This window comes from Stomoxys calcitrans, chromosome 5, assembly GCF_963082655.1.
Source record: "Stomoxys calcitrans chromosome 5, idStoCalc2.1, whole genome shotgun sequence".
In the NCBI taxonomy this organism is placed as follows: domain Eukaryota; kingdom Metazoa; phylum Arthropoda; class Insecta; order Diptera; family Muscidae; genus Stomoxys; species Stomoxys calcitrans.
The window spans coordinates 85,404,111-85,425,382 of record NC_081556.1 but is presented as its reverse complement, the minus strand read 5'-3'; the positions used below and the strand labels follow the sequence as shown (position 1 = coordinate 85,425,382).

At 38.4% G+C, this 21,272-nt stretch overlaps 1 protein-coding gene across 5 annotated transcripts in view; it reads left to right on the top strand.

Annotated features, from left to right (window-relative positions):
• The window catches only part of LOC106087470 (ras-like GTP-binding protein Rho1), a 40,191-nt gene extending 31,630 nt beyond the window's left edge, over positions 1–8,561 (top strand). For all 5 annotated transcript variants that reach the window (XM_013252521.2, XM_013252519.2, XM_013252517.2 and 2 more), the window contains 3 exons: positions 1,816–1,965; positions 7,425–7,505; positions 7,569–8,561. In XM_013252521.2, the coding sequence (XP_013107975.1) occupies positions 1,816–1,965; positions 7,425–7,505; positions 7,569–7,760 (423 nt within the window). In that variant the 3' untranslated portion in view covers positions 7,761–8,561. The remainder of the gene's footprint in view (positions 1–1,815; positions 1,966–7,424; positions 7,506–7,568) is intronic.
• Positions 8,562–21,272: the final 12,711 nt, after the last annotated feature.

Here is a 21,272-nt window from a genome sequence, read left to right as displayed (position 1 = left end):
TTTTGGGTCCATAAAAGTCGCATTTATTGTCCGATTTCGCCGAAATTTGGGACTGCGAGTTGTGTTAGGATCTTCGAGATTTTTCTGAAACTTGGCCCAAATCGGTCTAGATTTGGATATGGTTGCCATATATCTCGATTTAAAGTCTTGGCCCCATAAAAGGCGCAATTATAATACGATTTCTTTGAAATTTGACACAGTGGCTTATGTTAGGATTTTTGACATCCCTGTAGTATATGGTTCAGATGGGCTTACTTTTAGATAAAAGACCAGTATTTTGTTATACACAATTGAACAATGACTAGTACTTATTAGTATTTGGTCCAAATTGGAACATATTTAGATAAAGCTGCTATGGGCACAAGGTATAGATTATTCACCGGATTTTGACGAAAGGTGGTTTACATATATCTCCGAGGTGGTGGGTATCCAAGGTTCGGCCCGGCCGAACTTAACGCATTTTTTACTTGTTAATTAGAAAATATGAATTCTAATGGTAGCATTGTAAGAGCTTTGACATTTCGTATTTCCTAAGGCCGTAGACATATCTTTTGATGGTATTATATGCTGGTTAAAATATTTGCCTGCTTCTTGAATTTATTTTTACGAACAATTCGGAACCATATATCAGCGTTTTGGTAGTTAGTATGATTTGGCCAGACTAGTTCGAATATGTTGCGGTGTAAGTAGATGAGTTTTGTATAGGGTTCTGAGCATGCCAAATATTTCTCCCGTCGCTGCTATGACATGCTGTTAATTATTACACCCACATTCTTCGCCTTGCAAACTTGGTCAATCTCAATCTGGTCATCAATGAGAACTTGTAGTTCACATGTTATATTTTACCTTCAGTCAGCAATGAGCATGAATTTAGACTTAAAGAAGTTTGTTCGCTGTGGCCCATGTAAGCACCTTGCAGAGATCGCTGTTTAGTTTCATTATACTACTTAATAATGCCGATTTGAGGTAATGAAGATAAATTTCACATCATCTGCATATATATGCAGATGTTTCAATATACAAGTTGATGTGATAAATCATTGAGAATAGAAGTGGCCCCAAGATAGAACCTTGAGGGACACCACTATTCATTGCATAGTATTCTATTTCGAAGTTAGTTTAATAACAGCGTAATAGCAGTGTTGGAAAAATTGAAGAAGTGCTTAGGAATGGTCTTTCAGTACCAGAAAGGCTGTAAGTCCATTGTCAATTCCAGATCTTAAGTCATCCGTTACATCTAACAATGCTGTTGTCACACAACTATGATTTGCTCTAAATCCTTACTGTTTTCCGATAACAGGCAATGCTCATTCAAACTAGAAAACTTTTGGGAGATATGGCAATATTGATGGGTTAACCTATGCGCTACTAGACCCTAAACGTATAGGATCCAACAAGCGCTTCCATCACTTCTTGTGGGCACAGATAAGTGTAAGTTTGGTGAGGTCTCAGAACCTTCTCGTTGTTGTGTTTTATGGATGCTTAGCAAAAGTTTACCAGAATTTGATCACTAATATAAGAGGAAGTATATGTGACCTATCTTGCGGTTAGGAAACTGTTTCTCGAGTTGTCTTACATATATATCGGACGATTTACAAAAATGTGGTTTTTACATAAAAAGCAAAGTAAAATTTACGATTATAATATCGGTATCAGTGAAGTGAAAAGTCAAGTAGCACTTCTGTTATATACTCCCAATGAGTTTTCTCATAGTTTTTATTCCTTTACTGGTTTTGTTTCATAAATATCCGCTAATAAAATTATAATTTACTTCCCTTACTAATACTTTACATATATTTTCTGTCTTTTTTTTAGGTTGAATTGGCCTTATGGGATACAGCTGGTCAAGAAGATTACGACAGACTTCGACCACTCAGTTATCCAGATACAGATGTTATATTAATGTGTTTCTCAGTGGATTCACCGGATTCATTAGAGAATATTCCTGAAAAATGGACCCCAGAGGTAAGTAGCAATAGTAATTGTAGCTGTTTGGTGGCTAACGTTCTTTCGGTAGCCATAAATTTTATTATATTCGGCAGAATCAGGATATGAACAAAAATGAGATATACAGGCCTGTTCCGGTTTTCGAAAACGCAAAACGAAATATATGGTATATGCGGTATATGGGCTCGGTAAAATTAGTTTGCAGACGAATTAAGGCGTTCCGCTTTCATTAGGCAATTGCTGAAGAAACGAAATAAAATGTTAAACAAGTTATATGTAAGATTTTTACGGGGTACCTTGGACCAAAAAAGGCATTGGATATCGAATGATGTGTGGCTAGGGTAGCCCCTATGTTGAATGATGTTGGGAAGGGTCTATCACCTAAAAACTATAATCCTATGGCGACTGGTTCTGTTTACCGGATTTACTCTATGAAATCCTTCCTTGGCCAGGGAAGGCCGACTCAATGTCCTTTTTTCGTCATGGGAGAGGCACATCCCGAAGTGCCTTCTTCGCAAGCTACTGGTCCGTGCCGGGATTGAGGAGAATCCCGGACCATGGTCCTGTTCGGTTTTCCAGAATCGTCTCCACTATCGGACAATATCGGTGAGGTATTACCGGTGCATGGAGTGGGTGCATTTCCGATCTTGCTCTGGCCTTACGTCACTATGGGAGTATAGTCGCCCTAAATAAATTGCAAGGTCTTGTGCTAACATAGGTAGCAGTGGGCCACAAGTGAAGTTGGCAAACTAGCGATAATTGCAACATTCGATATTTCTGAATAATAAATATCGATAGTGCCGATACTATCGTTAATTTTCCATCAGCTTTATTTTAAACGAAAATGAGAAGTTTAAAATCAGGATTTCGATGTATGAAAAGCAACATCAATGCACAGATCGAATAAAACAAAATTTAACAAATGTCAATTGGAAGTCATAAGAAAAATCATTGTACAAAATATTAGCACAATCGGATGAAAAATGCGCCCTCTATAGGCGCATATACCTTACAGGATACATTCAGTGTCGTATGAAAATTGAACCGTCTATAGGCTCAACGTATCTTATAGGATGCATTCAGTTTCGGATCCATTATTTTTGTAAAATTTTGCAAAAAAATTAACTTTGCCGATACTATCGATAGGAAAAACAACAATCAATATTCGGACAAAAAATAAAATGTCGATATTGCCATCGATATTTCGTCACCTATAGTCACAAGCGTCGCCGTCGTCTTCTACGGCTCTGGTCTATGTGGCTACTTCGACCTCTTTCGTGCGGCAATATACTCAACAGCAACTCTCCAGAAACAATATTGTCGGGCCAGTGTAGGAAGTGCATCTATCTTGCTTCCGAAGCAAGATCGACAAGACAATAGATTTTATGAGTCGGAACAACATATTGGTTGCAGCGATCCAGGAGACATTGCTGACCAACACCTGCAGCCTGCACAGTTGTCACGGATACAATGTGTTACGTAAGGATCGCGTAAACAGTGAATGTGAAGGATTGGCCTCCGTGATACACTATTCCGTGCAGTAAAGACCCATCTCGCCTGCGCCTGGCGGTAGTGACATCTACATGGTATATATGGGGATAGCGGCCAAGTCAGGTACTGCCGAAATGGAGCTATACAACGTGTACATATCAGAAAACATCAGCAAGCCACACTAAAAATGAGTACACACCATAGACATGCAGAGAGCTCACACCTTATATTAGCAATCGTTGTTGACGCTTACGTCTCCAAATGACCAAAACATAAAACACCTCTTTAAATTCGTTAAGCTATTGTAAGGGTTTTTGCTGATGAGCATAAAATGATTGCTGACCGTATTTTGCATTTTGAGCAATACTCACTAGGGCTCACAGAGCTGAAATTAATTGGGATAAAAGCAATACCCATCGAAAAATAAAAAAAAAACAACAGAGTATATCTATGCCGCTTAATAAAATTTGATGTCTTATTTCTCTGCTTCCTTCTTCTTCATATTGCACTCATTTGAGTGGTGTTCATTTGCAAACAACATACGATGTCCGTAGACCAAATTGAAAATCACATCCACTGAACGATTATGCGCATCTCTCACTCTAATATATATGTGTGTGTGTGTTTGTAGCTAACTTTGTTTTTATGTGGCATGCGATACACACAATTGCTTAGGCCAAACTGGCTATTGAGTGCCAAATTTAGCGTCTCATGTAGTTCTCTGGCAAATACCGCCGGTTGGTGGTTGTTACCCAGTTCTGGCCAGCGACTGGCCAGGCATTTCCAATGCATCTTATGCGTTTCTTAGAACACTCTTATATTAACCTATGTCTGGAAGAATGACAGAGTGATACCGGTACTGAAGCCTGGAAAGTGGTCGTACAGACCGATCTACGCTTGAGGGACTACTCCCTCGAGCTTCATTGGAGAATTTCCATTCGATGAAAATCAGCATGGATTTCGAAGACTCCACATCACAACAACTGATTTGCATGCCGCACACATTTGCCGTGGCTTCAATCATGTAATAGGACGGTTTTCGTGGCACTGGACCTATCAAAAGCATTCGACACTTGTCCCTACAGCCGGGCTTGAAACTGTGGATCGCGATTTATGTGTGTGGTCGCCAGTGATTTGTGGAATTTGGGGATACGAAGTCGAAACACAGCAGAGTGAAAGAGGCGGAGTGAAATCTTTGGCACTGTTTAACATCTACCAATACATCATTCCATCTTCTCTATACGGCATTGAGATGGAATCAATGCGGATGATTGTACGTTCATGGTATCAGCCCCCAACCCCCCTCATCTGCGATAGGTTAAACATTTACCATAAAGATCTTGACGCTTATTTCGCTGAAAGAGATTTCAATATATCTACCACCAAATCTTCAGCTACATTGTTCACTACAATGAATTATGAGCTGAATGTGATAGTCGATGGAGAACCGATTCCGACCATCAAGTGTCCCAAAATACTTGGTGTCTCATTCGACATCTCTTACACATTCTCCTCACATGCCACTGCAGTTTGGGTTAAGGCCAGAAGTAAAAACAAAGTCCTCAAGTCACTTTTCGGCAGCACTTAGGGTGCTGACAAAGAAACCTCAATCCCATGGCAGCCGGTTGTAAGTACCGGATTGACCCGATTGAGTGTGCAACACACTGCTACAACAACAACAATAAAGAATCCTTGTTGACCAGGTACATAGCAATTGCTCGGTCTGTGGTAAGTTATGCAGCGTCATTATCGTCTCGTGGAATAATATTCAGATGTCAGAATGCCGCTCCTTGAACTGTAGGGGCTGTCTCGTTAGGAGACAACGATCCTACTGGTGTGAAGGCAAAACAACATGCAATCCAAGCAATACCTTCTGGGCTATTATCGCAGGGACCATCCAAATTTTTATCTTGTGGATAGGTATCCCCATCGCCCAGAAGCCTTAAGGTGGATCTACATGATCTAGAGCGAGAGGCTTAGCGCTACCATAGAGAATCTCTAGATCAAGAGGCACATCAAGCGCATCTGGTGAATAGCTACCGGGTGGTATTTGGAGAACGACCGCCTCCCATTACACCTGAGCAAATTCACCATCTCCGGTAAACCAGAGTAGTTCTCAAAAACGATCCTGCAGATGCAGCCTCAACTTCTACATTTATGAAAAAAAAACTCAAGAGACACATATGCTTGGTTTCGCATATATAGCTTAATTTTAAAGTTACAACTTAAAATAGTATGCCACCTAAAAATTTAATTATAACTGAATTTTTAAGTTATATGTAGCTAATTTTTTGTGGTGGCATACGAAACAAATATAAGCGTCTATTTAGTTGTTGTAACCACATTTAGGTGGAGGTGGCGATCCTCTTCAAGCTCCTGTAGGTGAGCAAGCTCGTTTCGGCACAAAGGAGCGATCGCCGCGGTCTATTTAGTGTTTTTCATAAGTATCTATTGAGTGCCAAATATTGGGTCTTATACAGTTCAGGATGTGTGTCCCAATTGTGCTCTGGAACTACACCACACACGTCACCGGTTTAATTGCCCAGCCCGACCCACTCTTCTCAGGCCGAAATCCCTCTGGACCCCACCTTGGTGGCAGAGTTTCTTGGATTTGGGTTTTTTAACAGAACCAAGCATACAAAAGATAAAACACAACTACAACAACACATTTAAGCGGTGGTGGGGCAAGTGATAGCGTGTGTAAGGCAAGGATGTATGACGGCGAAACGTTGGAGCATTTCCATTGCCTGGCATTCGCGACATGGCATACTCTTTCCAACATTTCGGCCGGTATCTTACGAATAAATGCTACAATGTTGTCTTCCAATGCGTCAATTGAAGCGGGCTTGTCTATATAGAAATGAGCTTAACATAGCGCTACAATAAATAGTCTAAAGGTATTAAGTCGCACGATCTAGGAGTCGGCCAATTGACCGGAACGTGAAATGAAAAGTTCACTGAACTCGCCTCTCAATAAGTCCAATGTGCTGTGTGGCATGTGGCATAGTCTTGTTGAAACCACATGTCATGCAAGTCAAGCTCTTGGATTTTGGGCAAAAAAAGTTTGATAATCTCACGATAGCGCTCACCGTTCACAGTTACGTTACTATTCGCATCATCTTTGAAGAAGTACGGTCCAATGGTGCCACCAGCCCGTAAACCGCACCAATGAGCCAAAAATTAGTTTTGTCGCTTATAGACCAATCTGAAGATGTTTCACAGTGAAACAAACGTGCGTGAGCTGTTTAAACCAGTGATGCCAAAAATATAATAGCTAAAAAATCACCCTTTATTTGTTCGATTTGGACTTATACTACAATAATTTGGCCATTTTTTGACAGATCTTCACGAAATTTGGCACGAAGGTTTCTTTTATGACTCTTCAGATCACTTGGTTCCGATTTAGATATAGCTCCCATATATATGTATTGCCCGACTCACTTCTAGAGGCTCTGCAAGCGTTTTTACCAAACACTATGGTTTGCTTTAGACTTCTCATCGTTCATTTCATTCAACCTCCTTCAGTGCATATTTTAAACAAATTTTAATTTTAAAAGGTCGGCTTTGCCAAACTTTAGGTCATCCTTACTTGTTTGCTTTATCTAAAGATGAAAAATCAAAATTTTAATTATTGGGTTGCCCAAAAAGTAATTGCGGATTTTTCATATAGTCGGCGTTGACAAATTTTTTCACAGCTTGTGACTCTGTAATTGCATCCTTTCTTCTGTCAGTTATCAGCTTTTATTTTTAGCTTGCTTTAGAAAAACAGTGTAACAAAAGTATATTTGATTAAAGTTCATTCTAAGTTTTATTAAAAATGCATTTACTTTCTTTTAAAAAATCCGCAATTACTTTTTGGACAACCCAATATATGCATACACCATATAAAGGTTGTGTGTTTATTTTGAAATCTTGCCAATGTCGTACCTAAGTAAAAAAATGTGATTTTAAAAATATATTTTTATTTCTTTTTTAATGTGTTTCAGGTCAAGCATTTTTGTCCAAATGTCCCCATCATTTTGGTGGGTAACAAAAAAGATTTGCGAAATGATCCCAATACAATTCGGGTAAGTTTTATATTTGATGACTTAAAGCTATACAAAATAATCCCATGTTTATTTTCTTTGCAGGATCTTTCAAAAATGAAGCAGGAACCAGTCAAGCCACAAGAGGGCCGTGCTATGGCTGAAAAAATTAATGCCTTTGCTTATTTGGAATGCTCGGCCAAGTCCAAGGAGGGTGTACGAGAGGTCTTCGAAACAGCCACTAGAGCTGCATTGCAAGTTAAAAAGAGGAAGAGGACCAAATGCCATTTGCTCTAAAAGAGTTCAGCTAATCTACAACAACAACAACAACAGCAAGCAAACCACAAAAACAAAACAAAACAAAACTACAACAGCAACCATATTTTTAAAGCAAAAAATCAGCAACAACAACAAAAACATACAATTTTACTTCTACAACCAAACAGCAACAACAATAAAAATTATACACACAAAACTACAAGAAAACAGCACATTTTTACTACAACAACAACTACAAAACTGAAGAAAGCAACAAATTGATTGAACAAAAACAAAAAGTTATCCAAAAACACACCCACACACACACACACACACACACACACACACACACACACAAGGTTTTATACGTTCCACCCCAAGAAAATAAAAACAAAACAAACAACATCAACAATTCGCGCTAAAAAGGAAGTAATCTTATTTTTTCTCTCCCAAAAATTTTTAAAACAACAAAAAAAAAAACACAAAATCAACTAAAAAAGAAGAGGAAGAAACAAAAAAAAAACGTTAATTTTTTTTTTGTTTTTTTTTTACGTTAATGTTTTCGTAAATATTTTATATATAGTACATATAATAATTTTTGGAATTTACCTTTACCATGTGGTTTATATACTTTTGCTTTTATTTAAACACAAGAAATGTTTTCAAATTTTAATTTTAAGATTTAACAACAAAAAAGGGGGTTATACATATACATACAATATATAAATATTCAGCAACAAATAGAATTTATACATTTATTTAAAACAAAACAAAGAAACAATAAACATTATTTCTCTCTCTCTCTCTCGAGAACCCATATGCAACCAGTCCAACAACCAACCAACCAACCAACCTACTTTAGGATACAACAAGGCCCCACCACAAGAGCCACAGACCACAGAACACAAACTCAAGACGTTTATTCAATACCGTATACAAATTTTTTTCCACCGCAGTATAAGAACATAAATAATTTGATTGCCCATATTTAAAAGAAATTGTGGATACACACAATAATGTTCGCAACAAAGACTTTGGGGAGGGGAAAAAATCAATTCTGCTACGTTTTGTGAATTAAAATTAAATTTTATAAAATGTTGCTGATTTTTTTACACAGCAGCGACGGATACCTTAAGGCGAACGAAGCGGCCGGGCATGTCATAGCTGTGTTTGATAGGTTTTTTACGTGGGTAACATGCCTTAGTGGGTCGATTATAGTTTGCAACTCAACTTTGAACCAAAACCGCTTAGGTTAGGGGAGAGGATAAAAACAAGACCTAAGTCGCCTTGACATCCATGTAGTAGGCCAGTGATAGGCCAATAGTGTTTCCTAGCACAAAAAATGGGACAATCCCATGGCAGCCGGTTGTACGTACCGGATTGACCCGATGAAGTTCTTCATAGGCAAGAGCTGCCGCTTCAGTGTACAACACACTGCTGCAACAACAACAAAAATGGGAGCATAAACACCTTAACATCTTTTTTGCTTAACGCCAACAATTCCCTCCGTGTTTTCAAGAAAAAACAATCCAGTATCACATTTCCATCTTAAAAAAACTGGGAATTGACAAAGAAAATGAAAACAAGTTTTCTAGGCTTCGATCTCATGACACCACCTTCAGACACATATCATAATTTCTTATGCTAATACGAGATATGTGTTTACCCAACCTATTATATCCATTGATATGCTTTCATTAACAGTGCTTCTCGAATGAGAACATTATAGTATCTCTCATAGTAGCTTTGTCTATGTCTGCTCTCCCAGCGATATTTCAAGAATAATGTACCAATCATAGGAAAATAGAAGGTATACCAAACATTGCTAAAGAAAGGTATACCAACGATATTGTTGTTGTAGTACTGGGTTGGCAGCCCTTGCCGTTGAAGAATTTCCATCAGGTCATTCCAGTATGTACAACCGGCTGCTATGGGATTGCGATGTTGTTGTTGTTGTTGCAGCAGTGTGTTTTGCACTGAGGCAGCAGCCTTTGCCGATGAAGGAATCCATTGGGTCAATCCGGTACATACAACCGGCTGCCATGGGATTAGGATTGGGATTGCGATAATCTTCATTAGCAATCTTGTTGTTGTAGCCATGTTTGTATGCGGAAGTAGCGATCCTTGTCCAGCTCCTATAAGTGAGCAAGTTCATTCCAGTCCATAGGACCGATCGCCGCGACATCTAAATGGCCATTGGTTATTTAAAGGCGCCAGTGGCTTGCATTGTCATAACGAGCATCATAGGCACTCAGTATTTAAGAGCCTGTGCCGCCCGGCCTCTCTGAGACTCTACTCGATACTGCTGATTGTCCGCGACTGCAATTAGAGTTACTTCGTATGGAGCATTCCACTATCCGCAACCTGTGCATGCACCTAGTAGCCCCCAGCTAATCTTTTCGTTATAACGATGAGCGCAACACAGATTGAAGCTCAAAGTTCCAGCCTGTGTGGTGCTCATAGTTATCAATGCAAACATTTGGTAGTGAATTTCTCACTTCATCGCTGAATTGTCACTTTTTAGTTACGTCTGGAAGACAATTGGTAGACATTTTATGATTTGAAACAACAAACTACGTTTTTATCATCAGTTTTATAGTCATGCTACACGAATTTTATTGTCATCCTTGTCTATTGCGATTACAAATCTTAAAATAGAATTTTAATTGTGGCATGTGACTGTAACTAAAAAGACTAGACCCTAGCGAATTTAGACTTTAGACTTATTTAACTAGGCAGAGTGTGTAGTACACAACAAGAGCATTGGCATTGCAATCAAAAGGTTGCCTGTTCGAATTTCCTTTGAGGAGAGTCGGATTTCAAACATCTGTTAGTCTCCATTAAGTATTCGTAGAGATACATCACCAGTTGACACATTTTCTCCTTAACGCATCACTAATGAGACTTGAAAGCAATTTCGACGCACCCCATCTTAGTCGCAGAGTTCCTGGGTCTTGACACTCAACAGAATCAAGCAGACGAAAGATAGAACACAATAAACTGCTACAACAACAACAACAAAAGCAATTTCGCCTTGGATTGATAGTTTTCTACTTCTTTGTTAGGCGATTAAGTGTTACCCTAGGTAGAAAATGCTTGCAGAAATGATTCTTTACCAGTCCCCCAAACTTGAGAGACAGCGATGGTCAGATATGAGCTTTTGTCATTTAAAATCCGCACAGACTTAGGACTAAAGAATTTCAAAATTATATAAAAAAAATCGGTTAAACAAGACAACTGCAATGTTTTACCTTACAGTGTGAGTAGCTAAACCTGTGTATGTTCCTTCCCTTAAACAGATCATAGATCTAAAAGCGTGGTCCAACATGCCTTGCTTCTTGAAGTACCATCATTACCATTAAGAATCTTCCATATAGCCTTTTGCCATTGATCCTCTCTTGATAATGACGTTGTACGCACCCGCCGCCCTGGCTCCTGTCTCTTCCAATCTGAGTAGAATTCTTTTAACCACAAGAGTAATGAGTTCGCTACCGCACACATACACTATTTGACCATTTTCATTCCAATTTGCACAGAACTTCAACAACCACAAGAATCCGGAAAAGGTATATACCAAGACGGGGTGGCTATGAGAACAAAATGCTACTTGTGCTTGTAATCGACCTCGACGAGTTAAGGGCGTACAACAAGCCGTTTACTGGTTTGGGATGGTATAGAGTAGATTAACATCCCCCCCCCCCCCATTTCCATTCTTTGTCCATAAGACGGTTAAACAGATCATAGATCTCTTGATAATGCCATTGTACGCACCCGCCGCCCTGGCTCCTGTCTCTTCCAATCTGAGTAGAATTCTTTTAACCACAAGAGTAATGAGTTCGCTACCGCACACATACACTATTTGACCATTTTCATTCCAATTTGCACAGAACTTCAACAACCACAAGAATCCGGAAAAGGTATATACCAAGACGGGGTGGCTATGAGAACAAAATGCTACTTGTGCTTGTAATCGACCTCGACGAGTTAAGGGCGTACAACAAGCCGTTTACTGGTTTGGGATGGTATAGAGTAGATTAACATCCCCCCCCCCATTTCCATTCTTTGTCCATAAGACGGTTGAAGTCTGATATCGTATTAACACGTAAGCGTTGGTACCTTTCTGCCGTGCTACTGGATAGAAAATGCACCAACGTCTTCTAATCCTCTCCGCATACCTTGCACAAACTTTCACTTGCCACACCTTTTCTACATAATGCTCTCGTTTTTAATCGTTTTCCAACTTTGTCCATAAGACGGTTGAAGGGTTGGTACCTATAAGTCGCTAAAGCCGTGCTACTGGATATAAAATGCTTCAACGTCTTGTAATCTTCTCCACATGCCATGTACAAGCTTTCACTTCCACAATTATATTGCATAATGCTCTCGCCCTTAATCGTTTTCCATTCTTTGTCCATAAGACGGAAGAAATCTGGCATCATACCAACGTCCAAGTGTTGCTACCTTTCAGCCGCTAAAGATTTGCTACTGGATAGAAAATGCTCCAAGGTCTGGTAATCCTTTTCACATGCCATACACAAACTTTCACTTGCCACGTCTTTTCTGCATAATACTCTCGTCCTTAATCGTTTTCCATCCTTTGTCCGTTAGAAGGTTCAAGCCTGGTATCGCATCAACACCTAATTGTCAATACCTTTCAGCCGCGAAAGCCATGCTACTGCATAGAAAATGCTCCAACGTCTTGTCATCCTTTCCGCATGCCCTGCACACTCTATCACTTGGCATCTATTCTGCATAAATGTTCCTGTGTCCTAAGAGTCCCGTAATAAGAGGAACCCCTACTGATCTCCTTCTTACTACCCCTCAGTATTATCCTTGAATCTCCCATAGAATTTTCTTCGTCCTTCCGACCATTTTACTGTTAGTCCAAGTGATTATAATGGTTTGCTTAAAGGCACTTAGAAGGCAAGGACTTAAATCTCACTGAGAGTATTAAAATATTTTAGAAATTCTCTGCACTAGGTGTAGAGGTAAGTTTAGATCAGTGATGGGCAAATAAACTAACACAAGTGCATATTATTTCCATTTAACCATGCATTAATCGCCCATGGGCTTTAATGCGTGTTTAAGCTCCTTGGTGCTTATAAACATTTTTTAAAACCTCTAAAGTCCTTTCCTACCTAAGCTTGGTGGCAATTATATCAATCTCTGTCATTCATTGGCAATCTATTTTTTAGAAAAAAATAGAAATATGGTCTTTATCTTGGCCTTAAACAACATACAATACATTGTTCAATGTACATACCATGAAGGCCTGCTGAGTTCCTTAATGTAGGTCTCTGTTGCTCGGCTATGAATTTTGGAGGTGGCGATCCCGGTCAAGCTCCTGTAGGCGAGCAAGCTCATTCTTTTTCTTTCCTTTGTGTCTGTCGAGTGAAGCATGACCTTGTTTGCTGTTGTGTCTACAACTTTCCCATGTTGTTGTAACCACATTTTCACGTGGAGGTGGCGAGATTCGCCAAGCTCATGTAGGCGAGCAAACTCGTTCTTTTTCTATCCTTTGAGTCTGTCGAGTGTAGCATGACCTTGTATGCTGTTTTTGTAACCACATTTTCACGTGGAGGTGGCGAACCTCGTCAAGCTCCTGTAGACGAGCAAGATCGCCGCGGGAACAGTTTGGCCATTGGTTATTTAAAGGCGCCAATAACTCGCCTTTTCATATCGAGCATCATAGGAACTCGGTATTTGTGCAAGAGCCGGTGCCATCCGACCTCACAATGAGACTCTCCGCTCGAGACCGCTGATTGTCCGCGATTGCAAATACAGCTACTCCGTATGGAGCATTCCACTATCCGCAACTTGTGGACGCGCCTGGTAGCTTGCAGCTAAGCTTCTCGTGCCAGCAATGGACATCACACAGATGCGAACTCAATGTTCCAGCTTGTGTGGTGCTCTCCGTGCCGGGACAACTTACCCATGTTTAGTTTCTGTGCTGTATCAGTATGGCCGTCTATTTCTACACTAAGACTGATGTGCATCTTTGTTGCCACACCTTTTGGGTACCTGGCAACATTTGTGAGGTACTTTGCCATGTAAAACTTCTTTTCAAAGAGGTGTCGGCACGCCGTTCGGACTGGGCTATAAAAAGGAGCTTAAACTTGAATCAGAGTGCACTCATTGATATGTGAGAAGTTTGTTGCTCCTGTTCCTTAGTGGAATGTTCATGGGCAAAATTTTGCAAAAATATGCTCATATCAGGTACGCCTTTTCTAAGCGCTGGTGTATGTCGAATCAAGTTTTTCTTTCCCCAAAAATATTTTTTTGCTTGTTTAAAGATTTTGCATGCCACCATTTTCTTGCCTGTTGGTGTTGGAAGATAAAATAAAATTTTTGTTTTTAAAAATATATTCCTATATGAATATCTTTGCTTTGAGTTAAGACTGCATCATACTGGCTTTTCTTAGCTCAAGTCATAAATTTTTTTTTTTCTTTTTGAAATTTATCTGATTTTTTTCTCTTTAAGCGCCTAAGCGTTGAAATTTGCCATTTTGAAAACCCAGTCTGCCAGTTCTTCATACAAAACAACTTGGTCATTAATTTATTTCTGAATAAAACTTATAATAATAGGCAGTTGGTTTCACTGACCTCAAGATTTGCCACAATTAAACTTAAGATTATGTTTCTATGACCCCCTGCTAAGATCCATTTATTATTTGTTCTGTGGTTTTTGTGAGCTTATGAGCCATCATGATGGCTTGGTGGCACATATTCACCTATAAAGCAATGGTTTGGGTTCGAATTCTAACGATAATTTTTTAGCCCCTCACAAAAGTTGGCTGGTGATATGATGTGAGGCCCTCTCATACTTGTTAAAGTTCTGTATGAGGAATTATCTGTAGAAGGAGGTCCCTTGCCGTTGGTGGTAATATTTTCACTTTCTTTATGGCCATACATTGCCATGTGATTTCAATGTCTTTGAGATTTGTGATTTTTGATAAAAAAATTATAAAATAACTTCAACACATTTAAGCCCCCCCTCCTTCTAAGTTCGCTTCTTTGTTTATAGGGTTTATATGCATTTTTTTTTATTTAAATTATAGCCCAAAAAAGGAAATCTACTAAATACACACACACATACACATACACACAACTATTGTCATGCAGAATTGCGCAAAATTTAAAAAAGGAAAAAAAAAAATATTTTAAATATTTTTCTAAATGATGAGTGTGGTACTACTAAATACTTTCTCCTAACTACATCAAAACAAACAAACAGATACCATTAAAACAAAGAAAACAAAATATTAAACGTATACAAAACTGATATTTTACTATAAAAACTCTTACTATATGAAACAAGAAGAAGAAAAAACAAAAAAACAGAAGAAAGAGAGAAAAAACCAAAATAAAAACATAAAAACAAAAATAAACCGCCAATTTAAAGTGTAAAAATGAACTTAACAATTACCACAAACTAAATGCATTCATATATTAATATATATTTTTTCTTAATAAAAACAATTTAAAACAAGAACAACAAACAAACAAATCTCCTCAATCGAAAGAGGCAGTGAGAAAAAAAAATAAAAACCAAACAAACACAACTTGAGAGATTGCAAAACAAAATTTTTTCTTAAAAGAAATCCTTTGTAAAGAAAATAAAAACAAAAATATTAAGGAAACCCCCATCTTCATTCAAAAACAAAAAAAAAAAACAAAAACCTCAAAATTTATATGAAAACAGAAAACAAACAAAAAAAAACAAAAAAACATATTTTATATATATAAACAAAAAAAAAAATTATATCGCTTTTTTATAAAAAAACAAACAAAAAAGAAAACAAAAAGTCGAAAAAGATATTTCTCGTTTTTTATTACAACAACAACAACAACAACAAGAAACTAAAAAGATACTGTCATCATTTGTCTCCTCCTTTTTTAATGTCGTTTTTTGTGCGCTGTTCCATTTGAGAGCTAAAGCTAAGCCGAAGAAGAATAAGAGAAAAGTAATGAGAAACTCTATATTTTTTAATCACTTGTCAAAAACAAAAAAAAAACATTAAAACAATTTCTGTTTTAGCATATATGTATTTATTATTTTCCTTTGTTTTTACATTGAAACCTTTGTGTGTATATTTATTTTGTTTGCCTATCTACCTACCACCCAACAGCTACATATTAAGCATAAACTCTCTCCCGTTTTGCTTTTGTTCTCTTCCGTTTCCGTTGATGCTTCTTCCCAGCTCACATCCATATTTACGTTTTGTTTTTTTTTTTGTATTTATCCTTAGTTTCTTTTTTCGCATTTCCTATTTTTTTTCTTTTTTGATTTCTGTGTAATAAGGTTGGTGTTCGTTTTATTCTTTAATTTAAAACAACTACAAAATAAAAAATCATTTGAAAATTATTGAAAAAAAAGAAAAACTTTTTTGTGTGTATTATGCAATTTGCATAATATTCCTTACAATAAAAAAAAATTATTTTACTAATACATACATACATTATACATACATATAATAAAAAAAGAAAAACAAACTGCAAAAAAAAAACATAAAAAGCAAACAAAAAAATAAATAAAAAATTAAAAAAATATTTTGTGATTTCCTTATTCTTGCATTGGTGGTTGGGAGATGAACTTAGAGTTTAGTAATGCTGGGGGTTTGACCATCCATCACACCATAAAATGTTGATAAACATTGATCATTATAGTGCAGTATTCGATAGACACTAAAGGCCTGGAAATGATACATTTTTCTCTTTTAATGCCATCTGTCGGAAATAAATGCGTTGTTACGATATCATTCCCTTACCGCCAAAAAGTTGAAAGTGCCAAATTTTGGAATTTTCAGTTTTTAATAGAAATCGTCAACTGACTGACGACTGTTTCCACCTTCTGTTAAAATTTTATGTCGATAATTCAAGCCGTTAGGATTTTACAACAAAAACAATTTTAATGTAAGTGTCATTTTACTTTTTGGTAGTCTGTGACAGCGAAGGGCACTTACATTATTTTCGCCAGTCACATGTATCTCAAACGAAATTAGCAATAATTGCAAAAAATATGTAAGTTATCATAATGAAACGTTTTATACTGGGAAGTAGAGTACACATCGGTTTAAAAGTAGGGCTAAGAAACTGAGGGGCGCCCCATCCTCGAGCAAACCGCCAAAGGGATATTTTGGTTGACCCGGCAATATTGGACTCAAATTTAAAGTCTTTTGAAGTACAGTGCACCCAGAGAAAAGTTAATACCAAACGTGCTCATTTCAGTACCATACGGTATTGATAGTAAAGCAGCACCGTAGGGTAAGAAATCAATACCGCATGGTATGGATGAAAAATAAAATGATTAGTACCATTTGGTACTAGCCTTATTAACAAACTGGTATTGATTTCAATGCCAAACTGTTATTGGTTTTAGTACCACACCAGTATCGGTTTTATAACAAATCGTTATAGAATACTAGCTGACCCGGGCCCGCTCCGCTGCGCCTTCTTTTACTTTATACGGAACAAAAGTTTTTAGTGAAATACCATGTTACGAAAGTAGTATATCGCTAGACTAACAATTTAACAATATAAGTGCCTTTGTCCGAATCCCATATGATCTTTATTGGTCTACGAATTTAAGTTTGGATGTAAGGTGTACTCCATTCTTCAAATACTTTATTTCAGCCCGCTACTCTCATGATATATGATTTAGAGGTGTTTTCGGGGGTGAGGTGGTCCTCCAGGCACTTGGGGCTGAAAAAATATCAGCATCGTGATCTTCTTTCAAAAACCATTTATTTAAACCCCATATTGCCATTGGTTTAGGGGAGTTTACACGATGAGGCGTCCCCAAACACATGGCCCAAAATAGGTTATCAAATTCGTTTTCTAATCTTTTAAACCACATATTGGCATGGTCGAAAAATTTTTACCCTTTGGGGGGTATTTCGTGGAAGGGGTGATGCCCTAAATACATGGTCCTACATTTGGATATTAAATTCGTATTCTACTCCCAAATACCTTTATTTGAGCCCCATATTGCGATGGTCACTAAAAAATTGCTGTTTGTTGGGTATTTTGGGAAAGGCGTAGACGCCCAGAAAATTGGTCCCGAAAGTGGGTATCAATTTTTGCTCTACCCCCCAATACCTTTCATTTAAGCTTCACATTGACATGGTTGGTAAATATGCCCGATTTAGGAGTGTTTTGGGGGCCCCCAAACACAGCCCGGAAAATATTACATCAACTTGCTCTATTTTCATACATCTATATATCATTTATTTGAGACCCATATTGCCATCGGCATCAAAATTGGATATCAAATACGTTTTCTAATCTCATTTTAACTCCTTATTGGTATTAGTCCTAAAAACTATAAATATTTAGTTCCACTCTCTTTAAAGACCCAAATTGTCTTGGTGAGCAAATGAGTCCTATTTGGGGTTGTTATGGTGGTGGGACGTCCCCTAGACAGTTGGTCCCTAATGTTGACATCAGATTCATGGTCTTCTCCCATATATCTTTAATTTGAGCCCCATATTTCCATAGTCGGCAAACATGACCGGCTTGGGCGGTGTTTTGGGGGATGGGCGGCCACTCAGTGAGATGGCCTTAAAAATATATATCGGATTCGTGTTCCACCCTAAAAACCCTCTTATTTGAGCCTCATATTGTAATAGTCAGCAAATACTTATTATTTGGGTGGTGTTGTGGGGTTGATATCAAATTCGTGCTTTACTCCCAAAGACCTCTCATTTGAGCCCCATATTGTTATGGTCGTAAATTTGTCCCCTGTGGGGGATGGTTTTGATGAGAGGCGCCCCCCCCCCCCCCCCCCCCCCCCAAACACTTGGTCCCATATTTGGATATCAGATTCTAATTCTACATTCAAATACCTTTTATTTAAGCCCCATATTCCCATTGTCAGTAAATAAGTCCTGTTTGGGGGGTGTTTTGGGGAAGGGGTAGACCCCCAGAAACGTGGTCCCACATTTTGATATCAGATTCGTATTCTACTCGCAGCAAACACCTTTCGTTTGAGTCCCATATTGCCATGCTTGGTAAATAAGTCCGATTTAGGGGTGTTTTGGGGGTTGGGGTGGTCCCCCTAACACTTGGTCCGACAATTGGATATCAGATACGTTTTCTTATCCTAAATACCTTTCATTTGAGTCCCATATTGTCGTGATTGGTCTAAATATATGTTTGGTGGGTTTTAGGGTGGGGCGGTCCCCCTAGGTACCCCATGCAAGATTTGGATACCAAATTTTTATTTTTAGGGTACTTTAAATCGAGATATTGGTCTACAAGGCAGCTTTATCCAAATCTGGACCGATTTGGGCCAAGTTGCAGAAAAACGTCGAAGAGCCTAACACAACACACTGTCAGAAATTTCGGAGACATCGGACAATAAATGCACCTTTTTATGTGCCCAAAACCTTAAATCGAGAGATCGGTCTATATGGCAGCTATATTCAAATCTGGACCGATCTAGGCCAAATTGAAGAAGAACGTCGAAGAGTCTAACACGACTAACTGTCTCAAATTATGGCGATATCGGTCAATAAATGCGCATTTTATGGCCCCAAAACCCATAACCGAGAGATCGGTCTATATGACAGCTATATCCAAATCTGGACCGATCTGGGCCAAATTGACGAAGGATGTCGAAGTGCCTAACACAACTCACGGTCTCAAATTTCGACAAAATCGGATAATAAATGTGGCTTTTATGGGCCTTATTTCAGCAAAATCGGCAGCTATATCCAAATGTAGACCAATCTGAGCCTAATTCACGAAGGATGTCGAAGAGCCTTATGCAACTCACGGTCCCAAATTTCTTCAAAATCGGATAATAAATGTGGCTTTTATGGGCCTAAGACCCTAAATCGTGGGATCGGTGTATATGGCAGCTATAACCAAATCTGGACCGATCTCGGCCAAATTGACGAAGGATGTCGAAGGGCCTAGCACAACCAACTGTCCCAAATTTCAGCAAAATCGGATAATAAATGTGGCTTTTGTGGGCCTAAGACCCTAACTCGTAGGATCGGTCTATATGGCAGCTATAACCAAATCTGGACCGATCTCGGCCAAATTGATGAATGATGTCGAAGGGTCTAACGCAACTCACTGTCCTAAATTTCAGTATAATCGGATAATAAATGTGGCTTTTATGGGCCTAAGACCCTAAATCGGCCGATCGGTCTATATGGGGGCTATATCAAGATATAGTCCGATATAGCCCATCTACGAACTTAACCTGCTTATGGGCAAAAAAAGAATCTGTGCAAAGTTTTAGCTCAATATCTCTATTTTTTAAGACTGTAGCGTGATTTCAACAGACAGACGGACGGACTTGGCTAGATCGTCTTAGATTTTTACGCAGATCAAGAATATATATACTTTATAAGGTCGGAAATGGATATTTCGACGTGTTGCAATCGGAATGACAAAATGACTATACCCCCATCCTTTGGCGGTGGGTATAACAAACACCTCGATTTTGCACATAATACCAATGATATATGATCTTTAATTTTCGATAGTCAAAGTCGAAAATACGACTACGACATACATAATAAGGGTGATTGTTAGGTGCAAAAAAAATTTTGCATGGATTACGGGGCATGTGGAGTGAAAGAACATGTGCCCAATTGGGGGATCTGGGCTTTGAAATTTTTAAACTCGAGGGGTTTTACTAATTTTTTAAAAAGAAAATGCTATTTGGAAGTGAATATAGCACCTGTTTGTGTTGACATATCTTGTTGAAATTTCACTTGGAAAGCATCTACAAAATGTCTTCTTTACAAACAACGAATAAAAGTTCGGCCGGGCCGAATCTTTGGAACCCCCCACCATGGATTCCGCTAAAAATGTATACAAACTAAATTTAGATGAAGGGCATAATTTGATTCTACATACCAAACTTCTGCCAAACCAACAAAAATTAAAGCTTCTAGGAACCGAACAAGGATAATCGAGAGACCGGTTTACAGGGGAACTATATCAGGCTATAGACTAATTTGGACCGTATTTGGCAGAGTTGTTGGAAAAACTGCGGCTTGTAAGGACTCAAGAAGTCAAATCGGGAGATCGGTTTATATGAGAGCTATATCAGGTATATCAGATGCAATTTGTGGCTTCCAGGGGCTCAAGAAGTAAAATCGGGAGATCGGTTTATATGGGAGCTATATCAGGTTATAGACCGATTTGGACCATACTTGGTACAGTTGTTGAAAGTTATAACGGAACACCCTATACAAAATCGGATGAAATTTGCGGCTTTCAGCGGCTCAAGTCAAATCGGGAGTTTGGTTTATAGGGGAGCTATATCAAGTTCTTGACCGATTTCGACCTTACTTGATACAGATATTGGAAGTCATAACAAAAGACTATGTGCAAAATTTTAGCCAAATCGGACAAAAATTGCGGCTTCCAGGGGCTCAAGAAGTCCAATCGGGAGATGGGTTTATATGGGAGCTATATCCAAATCTGCACCGATATGGCCCATTTGTATTCCCCAACGACCAACGACCAACATCAATATAACGTATTTATGCAAAATTTCAAGCGGCTAACTTTACGCGTTCGACCGTCATC